This window comes from Culex quinquefasciatus, chromosome 2, assembly GCF_015732765.1.
Source record: "Culex quinquefasciatus strain JHB chromosome 2, VPISU_Cqui_1.0_pri_paternal, whole genome shotgun sequence".
Taxonomy (NCBI): Eukaryota; Metazoa; Arthropoda; class Insecta; order Diptera; family Culicidae; genus Culex; species Culex quinquefasciatus.
The window spans coordinates 152,454,840-152,469,211 of NC_051862.1; the positions used below are offsets into that span (position 1 = coordinate 152,454,840).

Below are 14,372 nucleotides of genomic sequence, written 5' to 3' on the forward strand. Positions count from 1 at the left end.
ACCACCCTTTTTACAATCTTCCGGACATACGCTAAAATCGTTTTTTTAGCATAACTTTTGAAGTACTTAACAAAACTTGCTGATTTTAAATAGAGACCTATGGGACCCCAAGACGGATCGAATGAGACTAATACGGTCAAATTCCGTTCATCCAGTCCGGAGATAATCGAGTGACATTTTTTTTGTCCACCCACCTACACACATCCACACAGACATTTGCTCAGAACATGATTCTGACTCGATATGTATACGTGAAGGTGGGTCTACGAGGTCGAATTAAGAAGTTCATTTTTCAAGTGATTTTATAGCCTTTCCTCAGTAAGGTGAGGAAGGCAAAAACAAAATTGTATTTAGACGTTGAATGCAAGTATCCAGATTTTTAAGCGAAGATGGCGTTCGAATGGTGAACGCCCGAAATGTCAAAATTACGCAGTGTTACCAACATTACGAAAAAAGTGTGCCATGGCATGACAGCCATACTTTTTTTCTAATGTTGGTGCTACTGCGCGATTTTGACAATTCGGGCGTTCACAATTCGAACGCCATCTTCGCTTAAAAACCTGGATACTTTCTATATTTTATTAATCTTATGAGGTCAGGAACCAACCACCTCTACCTTGTTACGACGGTAGACCCATGGGCCGTAAGTTCCGGATGTTCTTGGAGAACTTCAAACATCTCTACAGGAACAATAGAGTATCTTTGGATGACCTAAAACATCACTACATACCAAATTCCCCGAGACACCCTGAAGCTACGCAAGCATGACCTCTAAGTCGAAAATCGTCTACCTCATACTAGTAGATGTCCGAAGGTTTGATGATAATTTCTTTTTCGACAAGCAACATACCATGATCACAAAACCCTTAGTCGACATACAAGAAATCGACATAACTGACCACCGACATGCTATTTTGTCGACTTTCCCCAACAAATAGTTTCACCAAATATTATGTTCAAAATCAAAAATATTGTACCATAAACTTTTACGAAGAAATACAAGAAATTATTCTGGCATCACTGTAACCGGACCCAACAGCAGAAAAGCGGGAGAGAGCGTGAGAGTGTAAAAAACACGTGGAAATATTTGCTTTCAATTTTTTTTTCGGAAATAGCCAAATATGCAAATATTTGTTAGGCAAACTATGACTTTCTATACACCAAATTGTAGGGAATTGTCTCGACTACAACCTAATAAAATATCATGCCTAAGTTTGTGTTTTATAAGTACAAAATATTCATGCGAATTCGACATACTACCAAAATATGCCACTAAATAGCCAATATTTTACGTAAAACTCAATGAATCATGTCCAAATTTTACCCAGAGACACTTTGGGATGTTATCCACATATGTTAAAGACGGTTTTTTGAAAAACATCTTAGAAATCTAGATATAAATATTTTCCCAAAAAAAAATGGATTTGCTGCCCGATAGCCTTAAAAGGTTGAAAACTCTTCACATTTTCGATTGGATGAATACATTCAAGCAAAAATAGGTAACTTGCAATTTTTCAACACAATGTAGTAGCAAAGAACCGAAATTTAAAGGGGGAAACAATTGCCGGGAATAAACGTTTTCCCCAGAGGACACTGTACCGGCCGAGCGTGACAACGCCAAATTGTATTTCTGTTCAAACAGTGTCCATCCAATTGGGCTGCAATTGGTTAATTTGATCAGAAAGAGGTGGGCGATACTTTTGAAGCGTGTTTCTTTAGTTAAATCCAATAAGGTTTGTTAAACAATTGCCTAAAGAATACCAAAAAATCAATTATTCGAAAGCATGCAACATGCGTCACATTTTGAATAGTAGGCAATGGACACTGCATGGATGTGTGCTTTCAGGCGTTTATGACGTATTCCGAGTTCTTCAGTAGAAAAGATACAGGCTGTTTTTCTCTAAAAATAATCTCAGTTGACTATTTTTGTCCATCTCAACTAAAACAAGAGATTTCTTGCAGGCAAAGAAAACAAAGCAATAAAATTTAAATATTTCTTCAATATTCCCTGCATGAATGCTAAACCGATTACCAGCTGATCCACTTGACTGCAAGTTGTGCTGCTGCTAACCGTCCACTTACAGTTCAGTAGTAGAGGAGGCCAAGTGGTTTGATCCCGCAGGATGGCATGCGCCGTGAATGTCCTTCTTTTTCCTTTATGGGAGGAAAACGAAATCCTCAATCACCTATATAGACTGGCTGACCAATGGTCAAACATCGTAGTCACTCCGGGACCAGGACAATGAGCGAAACGGATTAGGGAGCGTGTCAAGCGAGCTGCTCTTCGCAAGTGATTTCGGTTCTTGTTCGGTTCGTTCTTTCTTTTCCTTGGTTCCGCCAGTACTAGTGCAAGAGTGCAAACCATATCATCTCCTCAAAAACCGCCTTTCGTCATGAGTAACTGCTTGACGCTGTGCGTGGCCCTGTCCATGGTGGTGGGTTGCACGTGGGCAGCGGCCACCGTCGACGAGATCGCGGACCAGAACCGCAGCGGCCCGATGCTGGGTTGCCACAAGCGCGTCTTTACGTACCGGGTGTCGCAAACGGACAACAAAGGGCGCGAATGTTGGGACCACGTGAGCGTGTGGTCGTGCCACGGACGGTGCGATTCGAACGAAATCTCCGACTGGCGTTTCCCGTACAAGCGGTCCCACCATCCGGTTTGCATGCACGCCGGAAGGACTCGGTCTGTGGCGGTGCTCCGACACTGCCACCCGGATGCCGATCCGGAGGCTAAGCTGTACGAGTACATGGAACCGAAGTCGTGCAGTTGTCAGACCTGCACCAGCATGGATACAAGCTGCGAAGGGCCGAAGCAGCTGAACACGGACGCCGTGACCAAGATATTCCAGATCGAAGAGGAGGAAATTGAAAGTGAATATGCTTAAATAAAGTTAGGATAGAGGGAGCTGATATTTCGCATTATACGCAATGGTGGCCAGTAACATGTAACATTTATACAATAAAGCTAGAGCATTGTAGCAAATGATTTCGTTTGTTTTTTTTTAAAGATGATCGAGCAAATTTTAGTGGTTATAATACATTTCAGAGTGTTTTTGCATCCAATCCAAAACAGCCGACCAGCGAAGTTATGGGAAAGTATAGTTTATATTCAACTTGGTAAATGCTGCTGAGTGATGATACCTACTGCCTTTACGTTGCTTCCAACAACTCATTTCAGAATGCCAGAGAGCTCCTTGCAATCTGTTTCTGAGTTCATTGGGCAATATATATTTAGACTTTCATTCCCTCAGGCGTTAGTTAAAGTTATTATCATAATCTATGTGAAATTCCTAAGTCGAAATTCCAACAGGACCGACTGGGTTGATTCCTGAAACCCTCTGCTCCATACTTTCTCCGAGAAGAGGATCGTACACAACCAGTTTTTTTGTATCAAATTCTTCAAAATTGTACAGCTTTTGTTAAGCTCTTCTTTTTTTACTACCGAACAGTTCTCGTTATCCTCTCGTATGCCGATGCCCAGTTCTGGGTGTAGACTATCGACTCGAACCGGCGGTCGTTTCGCTGAATGGACATTTCACCAAATGAAAAAAATGACAAAAGCAGTGTAAGAACGGGCCTTGACCGATCTTATGCACTAGGTTCCCGACGAACACGCACTGCCCTCACACCTACATCTCACCCTTGCTCTGAGTCAGTACGAGCAACACGCTAGAACACGCTTTGAGTGTTCGTGCCAGGCATGCACACCTTCTTTTCCGGTTACGCATTTTAACTCGGCCGGGGGTGGTACATTACGTAGGGTTTGATGTAAGTATAAGCGCCTAACCTTTTAAAGTGTGCCTATCAACTTTCATTAAAGCAAAAACTGTTTTATTTTTAGTTTGAATTCAAAAATTAGTTGTTATTATACTGTGTATTGTTTTCCCCTGAAATCTTCCCTATTGTTGAGTCGTGTTTATCTGTTGCTATTTCTTTTGTCGCGGTGTTTTGTTACAATATTTTGGTGCTAAGCATTTTAGAAAAGTTTTCAAAAGTACAATAATAATATTTGGGTTAATCCTTTAATCATTCCATAAATTGAGTAAGGGCTCGAACCTCACTTGCTTAAGAAAAAGGTGAAGTTTCAAAACAATAGACAGTGAAGGAAATATACTATGTAAAGAATCAATAGTAAAAGAAAGATAGTAATTTATGAAGTAGATAAAGAAATTAACAATAGTTAATAAATAGAGGTACAAACAAGCTTAGATTGTATTGAGGGCAATTTACAGGGAAGATGACAAATTATTCAAATAGATAAATAAAGAAAAGGCACATGATAAACAAAATTGACATCGCTGCCAAATTAAGGCAGGGTGGCCACCAGATTTCGATTTTCAATTTCCCGGTTTTCTCCCGAGACTAGAAGGAATTTTCCGGAATGTTTTTAAACCAAATTTCAATATGTTTTAGGCTAACGTTGGTATCAACAAACTTCAAAATCCATTCCCTAACGTTTGAAATCATTTTTAAGCATGTTTGGGTTGATTTAATAATGTTTTGAATTTAAAAAAAAAATCGGTCTTTCGCAAGAAGTTTTTTTCGTTGAAATATTTGTTTTCGTCAAATATTACATTTTTGGAAGACTAATTATTGCAAAAGACTAATTATTGCAAAACAACTGAACTAGTGTATAATGCATTTTGAAACACTTTTTGCATTCAAATGTTAAGCCTATGGCTTGTTCTTTAAATTTTTATTTTTTTATGTTTTTTTGCCCCCTACACAACGTCCATGTACATTTCTTCAAATCAGTTTTCATAATAAAGCTTCAAAATAAAATGTATTTCTGTATTTCTTTTAAACTATCTACTGAAAATGCCAATAAATTTGGAGATATTCCTTTTGTAAATTAAATTTTCATCGACTTTTTCATTTCTACAAACACCTCCCATATTTTTTTTATTTTATATCAATTTCTGATGACGGACGAGTAGTTTTTGGAACAGAGATTTTTGAAACTGCCCAAACTTTAAACATGCTATTTATCGAGCTATTTATAGTACTTTTAAGAAGTTGTAGCTATTTTCAATAAAAAATTATTCTATTATATCTTTATAAAATCGAATGTTTGAGAAAATTCTTTACTGCATTCTTTGCAGGAAAAATGTTGATCTTTAAATTAAAAAAAAGAAATCCTGATTTTAATTTTATGCAAAGCTAATATTTTAGCAAAAAAAGGTCAAATTGACAATATCCAAATAATGAAACATTTTTTTTTTCACAAATATTTTGAATGTTTTCAAATAAATGGTAGTTGGCACAATTTACAAATTTGAAACAAATATTCGTAGAAAAAAAAGATAAAACTCTAAAACGGTGCACTTTACTTTAAATTCTTAAAATTTCTTAACGAATGCAAATTATAGGTTTATCATTCAAATATTTTGTAAAAAAATTACTGATTGGTCAAAAATAATTCGCTCGTAAATCACTGCACCTTAGAGCGGTATACGCACTTCGGAAGGAACCGGTCAAGAAAAAAATCAAATGGGCAGCAGCGGCAGCGCAAGCAAGTCAGAGAGGGTGAAGAAAAACCCCAAGAAATCGCTCCCTCTCCTTTGTTCTGCTGTTCGTAAAGCTGTTTCTTGACCCCTTTCCTTCCGATCTGCATACTAGCCTTAAATATGGTTGTTAGTTTTTTGCTTCAAATCAATTTGTTTTTTTTTTCTCTTTAATATTTTGTTTGGGACAAATGCCCGCCATTACGGGGTTTTTCTTCCTGAGACCGCTCGTGGTACCCCCAGGGGTACATGTACCCCAGGGTGAGAACCGCTGCCGTAGAGAAAAAAAATTGCTTTATTTAAAAAAACAAATTCTCCAAGTAAAAATATCATAGGGAATAACACAAAAAAAAACATCCATAGCCAAGAAGCATGAGTCTATTACAAAAATTCAAACAAAGTTTTCGCGAATTCTTCATTTAGAATAACAGAAATAATATTCTATTTGAGCAAAGAACATATTGAATGCATTAAAGAGGCTTTTGTCAAATTTTAACTGAATTTAAAATATCTTCCCGGTTTGTCAGTCGGTGACGAGGTGACTGTAGTGTTTTTTGGTCGCATTTTCTTTTTAATTTTTAATTTTCAGAAACCGTTCAAAATACATCCGTTCGTTCTATGCTCAAACACCAGACTGATCTCGTTCAACACGAACGCTTACAACCCGATTTCTCTTTTCTCTCACACACGCTCGCTAGTTTCTGCTGTCATCTCACTCATTTTCTCTTTTTATGGCGTTCTGATCAAATTAACCCTCGCTTTACCATTTATTTATTTTATTGTTTAAAAGATGATTATTCATTTCACATATTTTATTTTATTATTATTTATATTTGCCCTATCCATTCCCTACATCCTCTCCTAACTCTACTCTCTATATTTTAATTCTATGTAATATCACTTGAAGCATTTATACAAAAAGGTTAATATTTGAATTAGCATAGTGTAACCATTTATATTATTTAATAAAAAAAATTACATGTACAAATCAGCTAAGAAAGTTGCGGTTTTCTTTATTTGCATAGTTGGAGACACAATCTAAAAAAAATAAAATTTTAAACTTTGTTGTAAAACATCTTGTTGGCAAGTCTTTAGAACTGTCCTGTACAGTGGAAGTGAACGAAAAATGATATCGATTATTCCTGGGATCTATAACTAAGTTTTGAAAAACAAAAAAATGTCCTCTTGAACGACTTGCAAGAATAAACATCTGTTTTTTCAAGACCTATACTTTTAACTATCACAAAAAATTTGCGTAGTGGCTTATACAATTAATCCATTCTTTTTAGCAAAAATATACATTGTAATCCGAAATATTCACTAATTTAATTTTTTTATCACGGTTCCATATCATGATTTTTCATCGTAACAAGAACATATCTTTCGCAAAAGATGTTACTTAAGCATTAGTTAAATTTTTAAGCCATTTGAATGATATTTTTCATAAAATACATTGTAATTGCCTCATACGAGTTACTTAAAGACCGCTCTAATGTCGTCATAACTATAAATACTAAAACTTAATCAATTATTGCTTCTCTCTATCAAGCAAACTTCTTTAATCTCACCACGTTAAGCTTTAATGAAAAACAATTGATAGTGCTCCCAGAAATATTGGAAATTTTAGCTCTCACCAAACTTCTCAGAGTTAGCAAAATCACAGAAAGACCATACGAACACTACATAAATAAAGATGGTCAGTCCTAGGTCCAAAGTTGGTATCCTTGGCAAGCTTCTATTATTGAAAAAAAAAACAATGAGTTTCAACATAGCCTGCGATAAGTTCTGTCTTTAAAAACGGTTTGAATTTCAACCAAAAGGTGAGGTGTTAAACATATAAATCATCAATCCTTGCTAAGAAATCGCACCTTTCTTGCACTTCTAGAGACAAAAATAGGGAATAGGAAGAAAACCGTTGAAAAGATGGGCACTCGCGGCTCAAGCTCAAGAAAAACATTCCAAAACCATGAACCAAAGATGGTTGTAACAAAATCTCGGATAACAATTAAAATTTCTTCAGCCTTCTTTAAGGAACATCGCTGTTTTGCCAGTCTCAAATTCCTCTTAAAGATATCAGCGTAAAATAAAAAATGCAAATGCATAATGCAAAAAATCAAGGGGGCTACTCCAAATCAAAACATGAATTCCTCTTCCTCCCAGGGATATCGACATTTCAGCTACCTCTCGAGGAATCTACCCTCTCGGGGGTCTACTGCTCCTCACAGGGAGATTGACATTTTCAATTTCCTCTCAAGGAATCTATCCTCTCGGTGACTACTACTCCTCTCAGGGAGATCGACTTTTCAGTTTCCTCTCAAGGAACCTACTCTCTCTGGGGACTACTATTCCTCTCAGGGAGATCGACTTTTCAGTTTCCTTTCAAGGAACCTACTCTCTCTGGGGACTACTATTCCTCTCAGGGAGATCGACTTTTCAGTTTCCCCTCAAGGAATCTGCCCTCTCGGGGGACTTCTACTCCTCCCAGGGAGATCGACATGTTCAATTTCCTCTCAAGGAATCTGCCCTCTCGAGGGACTACTACTCCTCCCAGGGAGATCGACATTTTGAATTTCCTCTCAAGGAATCTAACCTCTCGGGGACTACTACTCCTCTCAGGGAGATCGACTTTTCAGTTTCCCCTCAAGGAATCTGCCCTCTCGAGGGACTACTACTCCTCACAGGGAGATCGACATTTTGAATTTCCTCTCAAGGAATCTAACCTCTCGGGGACTACTACTCCTCTCAGGGAGATCGACTTTTCAGTTTCCCCTCAAGGAATCTGCCCTCTCGGGGAACTACTACTCCTCCCAGGGAGATCGAGATAATCAAAAAAAAACTTGAACTTCCTCTCAGGGAAAATGACAGTTTCACCTCCAAAATCGACGAAACATCCTACTCCGTATCTATTTCGCTCCTATTGGTGAATTCAATCAATTCCTCTTGAGAAGGCTCAATAAAACAATCCACGGCACCAACACACGTCTCCTCCCTGGCCCTGGCACAAGTAACGACTTGTCCACTGGACGGCATTCCGGAAAACACAATCGACTCCAACAAAATGGCCGCCTTCAAGCAAACAAACTGGATTATGCCGAACCGCACTGCACCCAATCTTCGCGCTGGGACAAGTCACGACTTGTTCACCGAACGGCACTCTTGAAAACCACAATCGACGCCAACAAAATGGCCGCCTCCAAGCCAACTAACCGGATTAAGCAAAATCTCATCTTTAACAAACATTAACTTCAACTTATAACTTAAACAAACGCGTACAGTTCAACGTATGTACCGACATGCGCCATTGTAGTGTTTTTTGGTCGCATTTTCTTTTTAATTTTTAATTTTCAGAAACCGTTCAAAATACATCCGTTCGTTCTATGCTCAAACACCAGACTGATCTCGTTCAACACGAACGCTTACAACCCGATTTCTCTTTTCTCTCACACACGCTCGCTAGTTTCTGCTGTCATCTCACTCATTTTCTCTTTTTATGGCGTTCTGATCAAATTAACCCTCGCTTTACCATTTATTTATTTTATTGTTTAAAAGATGATTATTCATTTCACATATTTTATTTTATTATTATTTATATTTGCCCTATCCATTCCCTACAGTGACCACCCTGAATTAAGGGAAAGCAGACAGTTTGTTACAGTAGCATCAATTGGTAAAATAGAGTGGAAAAGCGTTAATAAGAGAATCAAATAAGTAAAATCGAAATCAAATGGAGGATAGTAAACAGAAGCCGTTTTAGAAAATCAGTGAAACAAAATAAACAGAAGATAGCTGTTAGCTGAAATGAAAAGAAGAGAAACCCCGTTCTGCGATGCTCAGGTACATCCACAGCAGTTGACTCAACATACTGCGAATCAAAACAATACCGTCTGCAATCACCAATTACTTCCTTTTCCCACATTGACGCGCCCCTTTCTTCTAGCCGTCTCGACTCTGACCCTCGCTGGTCTAAGGTTTACGAGTCGTTTCCACAGGCCACCAGCTAGGTTACACCTTGTCATCATGATGACTAAACCAAGCCAACGTGGAGGTAAGAAAATAGGACACTTGCAAGGAACCAGAGCCATGCTGTTTTGTCCAAACAGCACTACGGATGTAGTTGGGCTCCTTCCGGGATGTTCCTCGCCTGGGTGTCAACCAACGAGTATCATCAGTATCATGCACCCTTGGCCTGCAAAAAAAAAATGGTTACTCAATGTTCAACAAAATATCAAGAAACCGTTAGCAGGATTCCTGTAATAATTTTTAATAATTTACGACCAACAGATCGTAGTGACCTATACAGTGAGGTCCAACTGAAAAATTGTAATGTTCATTCCCTTTCAAGTTACCTAGTTAGTTAAATAAAGCTCCTTCTTATAGATGAAGCTCCGCCTTTCAGGTTATGGGCCCAGATTACGTCCAAGAAGATTGCAGTTTCTCGAACAAGTTTTCTCTGGCGGAAGCGGAAGCTGGCCGAAGAAAAGGTCTGGCTCTTGGAAGGGACGAACTACGGGAACTGGAAGTTCCGGATGGAGGTCCTGCTTGAGGACAAGGGTCTGCTGCACTGCGTTCAAGCTGATGTACCTACCTAATGGCAACAAGATGTTTCGCTTTGTAATTGATCTAAACGAGGAGTGTCTATTGCGTACGCCTTATTGCATGCAAACTCACAAACAAATCCTTACGGTTGGTTTTCTACAATCGCTCTTTCGAACGCGTACTACCACATCGAATTCATTTTCACATTTTTTGTCCTCAGATTTGAAAGCGCTCATTTTCCCTCAACAGGACCCAAATCGCCAGTGGGACTTCGCGCTGTTATTTGCCGCAGTTTAAACAGCAGAGTAAATACCGAGGATCATAGCAGGCGCACGACGCTCGTGTTCAGGAGAAACACAACATAAGTGTAATTTTTTGTTCTGGTGGTCGCGAATGTCGCAGGCGGTTGAACTTTTGGTCAAGCAGTGATTTCTTGACGCTTTCAGGTGCTTGGGGCAGGAGAATTTCTGGTTGTGGTGGATACATATTCTAGAATACGTTTTCCTGTGCTGTGATCCACTGGTAGTGATTCAGAGCGACAACGGTCCCCCATTTCAATGGACAGCTTTTTTAAGTTTTTGGTAGGCATGTTTTTTTTTTAAGGAGAGTGGAAGTATGGAACTGTATCCCATTTTTTCTTTGATTAATTAATACGTAGAGGTACATAATCGTGGAATCGCCAAAGCAGTGCCGACATTGGAAGCATTCAATGAGAAGTCGACTTGTTAAACGAGAGGTAGCGTAATTTCAAATACGTTTCAATGGCTAGATACTTGAAGTTCACGTCGGTGTTTGGGAAGCGTATTTTTGGAGGTTTTAAGCAGGCATTTCGAATTCATAAACAGACAAAGTTGAGCTTATTTTTGGCAGACTTTCGTCCGCGCATTTCTTAGTTTATATATTTCTTACGAGTAAAGAAACACACGGCGCACACACGAATACTTCTTAGCGAGCCGACACGGACACCTGCCAGACGCGGATGATGTTGTCGGAGTAGCCGGCGTACAGGGTCTGTCCGTCGGTGGACCAGGCCAGCGACAGGCACTGCGGCGGGTCGGCCTTCGACGGCTTCAGCTCCTCGACCATGGTCTTGCAGGCCAGATCCCAGATCTTGATCGACGGGCCGTAGGCGACGCACAGCCAGTACCGGTTCGGCGAGAAGCACAGGGCGTTGATGACCTCGTTGTGCTCCAGCGTGTGCAGATGCTTGCCATCGTTCAGATCCCACAGGAAGGCCTTGCAGTCCTTACCGCCGGACGTGCACAGGGAACCGTCGGGCGAAACGGACACCGAGTTGAGGTAGCCGTTGTGACCGAGATGGTCGATCTTCAGCTTGCAGTTGGCCAGGTTCCAGACCTTGACGGTGCGATCCCAACCGGCGGACACGATGATCGGGTTGGAGTGGTTCGGGGAGAAGCGCACGCAGGAAACCCAGTCGGAGTGACCATCCTCCTGGATGGTGTACTTGCACTCGGCGAGCGTGTTCCACAGCTTGATGGTCTTGTCGCGCGAGCCGGACACGATCTGACGGTTGTCCACGGAGAACGCAACCGACAGGACGTCCTGAAGAGGGGAAGAGTGAAGGAAGGTTGGTTAGAGATAGTTCTTATGAATATCTCCTCTTTGAAGCTGGAACCAATGTGCTTTGAAATATTGCTTAAAAATTTGGTTGTTGTGTATCTCAACGATCTGAAACCGAGTGGCGCCATCGTTTGGCCACCCAGCAGTGGACGACTATCGAGAGTTTGCTCTAGCACGCACTAAAATGAACACCATATCGAATATTAAATTTGGATCCGATTTGGAGCTGGGATTGTGCCTAGTCTTTTCAAAGCAAATTGGTTCGCAACTTAGTATCAAGTGACGAGATTAGTCTTAAGTACCAATAACTACAGTTACAATACCTATTGCGATTCTGACTTTGGTCGACGGAAGAAGCGTTTTTAGCCACCTCTTACACTCACGCACAAGTGCAATCCTTAGTGGGAAAAGTATCTTCTGCCACGCATTGGCGCTTGTTTTCAAACTTTTTCTTCTGCCTCGCATAGGCGCTTTGTAACCACTCTGATTGGCCCTAACCATCCGGAACAACCGGACGCGCCGATCGTTCCGGATTAACCGTCAAGGATTTGAAATCTTCCCGTTTTCACGCGGATAAGATCGCAATTCGCTCGTCCTCCTAGTTTCATGAGTTTCCCCCCGTTTGGACGCCCCATTTCACACCTTGGTATGGTCTTCGAAGCGGCGGGTCGACTTGCCGGCGGCCAAGTCCCACAGACGGAGGGTCTTGTCCCAGGAGCCGGACAGGGCGTAGTTACCGTCCGAGGACAGCACGACGTCGCTGATGAAGTGCGAGTGGCCGTACAGGCGCTTCTGCGGGATGCCGTAGCTGGCGTCGTCCCGGGTCAGCTTCCACACGATCAGGGTCTTGTCTGCAACGGGGAAGAAAACAATTTACCATGCGGTTCTTCCGCCATCTTTAAACCCTCAAGAAATTTTTCGAGGTTAGAAGCGAAAACTCACCGCGCGACGAGGACAGGATCATGTCCGGGTACTTGGGGTTGGTCGCGATCTGGGTGACCCAGCCGGAGTGGCCAACCAGCTGGCCGCGGAGCTGCAGCGTCTCGGTCATTGTTGATTAGGAGCACTTCACACTTTTTTCAAAGTTAAAAGTTAAACTTGGCAGCGGGATGCGTGCCGCACTGTTCCACGTTTCGCGGAGAAAAGAAAGGAAATTGTGATGCGGTGCGGTGACAGCAGGTTGGGAGCGAACTTGACAACGCGAAGAATCGGGGGGCGGGATTTATCGAGGTTGTGGCGAAAAGGTGGGACTCGGTAGAGCTGGACGGTATTGTTGATGGCAGTAACACGCTCATTTTAAATAATTTATTTTTGAGTTATTTTTACTCAGATTTCATCAAAACCGAAGAAAAAATCCTGAAATTTGATGTTTGCTGCTGAGACGAGTGTCTTGCACGCTTTTGATGAAAAGTTGATAACTGGATTAAGGCTGGTGTGGAGCTCGTAATTGTCAGAAGTACAGTCCAGACTCGATTATCCGAAGGCCTAGACATTTCACTTCTGATAATCGAATCTACGGATAATAGAATCACAATTTTTTTTCGATGTCTTATTTTTGAATGTTGAAATTAAGTAGGGTACGCGAGCTTCAAATTATTTTTTTCAATGAGAGTTACGTCGGTGTAGGAGGCCCAATGTCAAAACGCAGAATCTTAATGTAAAGGCAGATTTTGTTTTTTGCTCGAAATGAAGTAAACCAGAGGAAAGAGCCAAAAAATCTAAATTTAAAAAAATAAAAATTCAAATAACAAGATTAAACACCTAGAAAAATAAAAAAAACAGAAATTTTAAATTATTAAATCAAGGAATATGTTTCCAACCTAAATTGTGACTCCAAACATGTCTGATTTTCTGGCGGCATTTGAGAAAAATTACTGAAAATTGATTAATTAATTTTAAAAAATCAAAGTTTTATAATTTACTGATGTGATAATTTTTGGATTTTAGAATTTATTACTGCGGGCGTTAATAATTAGAGTTCACGCGCGGTGATACGACCGCAAGATAATGGTCGCATGACAGCCGCATGACAACCGCAGAACAAATTTTTGGCTGTTGTCAAAGGTTGCCTTGAGTTTTCAGCTGACTTTTTGGAAAATATTCAAAACAAACCAAGTTGACCTGTCACTCACAGCGATGGATAAACGTGATTTTATCTCGCAATAAGCAATACTTATTTAATGATTAAAAATGTGATAATTGGGTACTAAAGCCCTATGCCAATTTTTATGTACAACGGTAAAAAACACGATTAAAAACCATTTCTGATCACTTTTTTTCATTTTAATGCAAAAAAAAATATTGACGAGACAACATTTTTTCGATGGATCAACTATGGTCCCCTTGGAACGAGCTGTCAATTGGGTACTAAAGTCCTATGTAATTTTTTATGTACAACGGTAAAAAACACGATTAAAAATCATTTCTGATTACTTTTTTTCATTTTAATGCAAAATTTTTTTTTGACAAGACAACATTTGTTCGATGGATCAACTATGTTCCCCTTGGAACGAGCTGTCAAGTAGGAGCTTTTCTGTCAAGAAGGACCGCGAGGTTAATTTTTCAAAATTGTTTTAAAAATCCATTTTAAACTCTTTGTGGTCGTACAAAGGGTCATTGTACTCAGAAAAATAAGCTTTATCGCTGTAAACAATAATATCAGCAATCTAAGCTTCATTTTAGGACCCAATTAGGAGCTTTTCTGTCAAGAAGGACCGCGAGGTTAATTTTTCAAAATTAATTTAAAAA

General features: G+C 40.1%; 2 protein-coding genes across 2 annotated transcripts; one reads left to right on the forward strand and one right to left on the reverse strand.

Moving 5' to 3' along the window:
• The first annotated feature begins 2,033 nt into the window (after nt 1-2,033).
• On the forward strand, nt 2,034-2,989 carry LOC6046048 (thyrostimulin beta-5 subunit). Its single transcript, XM_001863269.2, has one exon. It carries the CDS (start codon nt 2,394-2,396, stop codon nt 2,886-2,888), a length of 495 nt encoding a protein of 164 aa, XP_001863304.2. The 5' UTR covers nt 2,034-2,393; the 3' UTR covers nt 2,889-2,989.
• A 7,909-nt stretch (nt 2,990-10,898) lies between these two features.
• LOC6046047 (guanine nucleotide-binding protein subunit beta-like protein) lies at nt 10,899-12,777 on the reverse strand. The gene is made up of 3 exons (XM_001863268.2): nt 12,567-12,777; nt 12,267-12,475; nt 10,899-11,606 (listed from the first exon to the last, which is right to left on the reverse strand). The coding sequence occupies exons 1-3, from the start codon at nt 12,673-12,675 to the stop codon at nt 10,989-10,991; spliced, it is 936 nt and encodes a 311-aa protein (XP_001863303.1). The 5' UTR covers nt 12,676-12,777; the 3' UTR covers nt 10,899-10,988.
• Between the last annotated feature and the right edge of the window lie 1,595 nt (nt 12,778-14,372).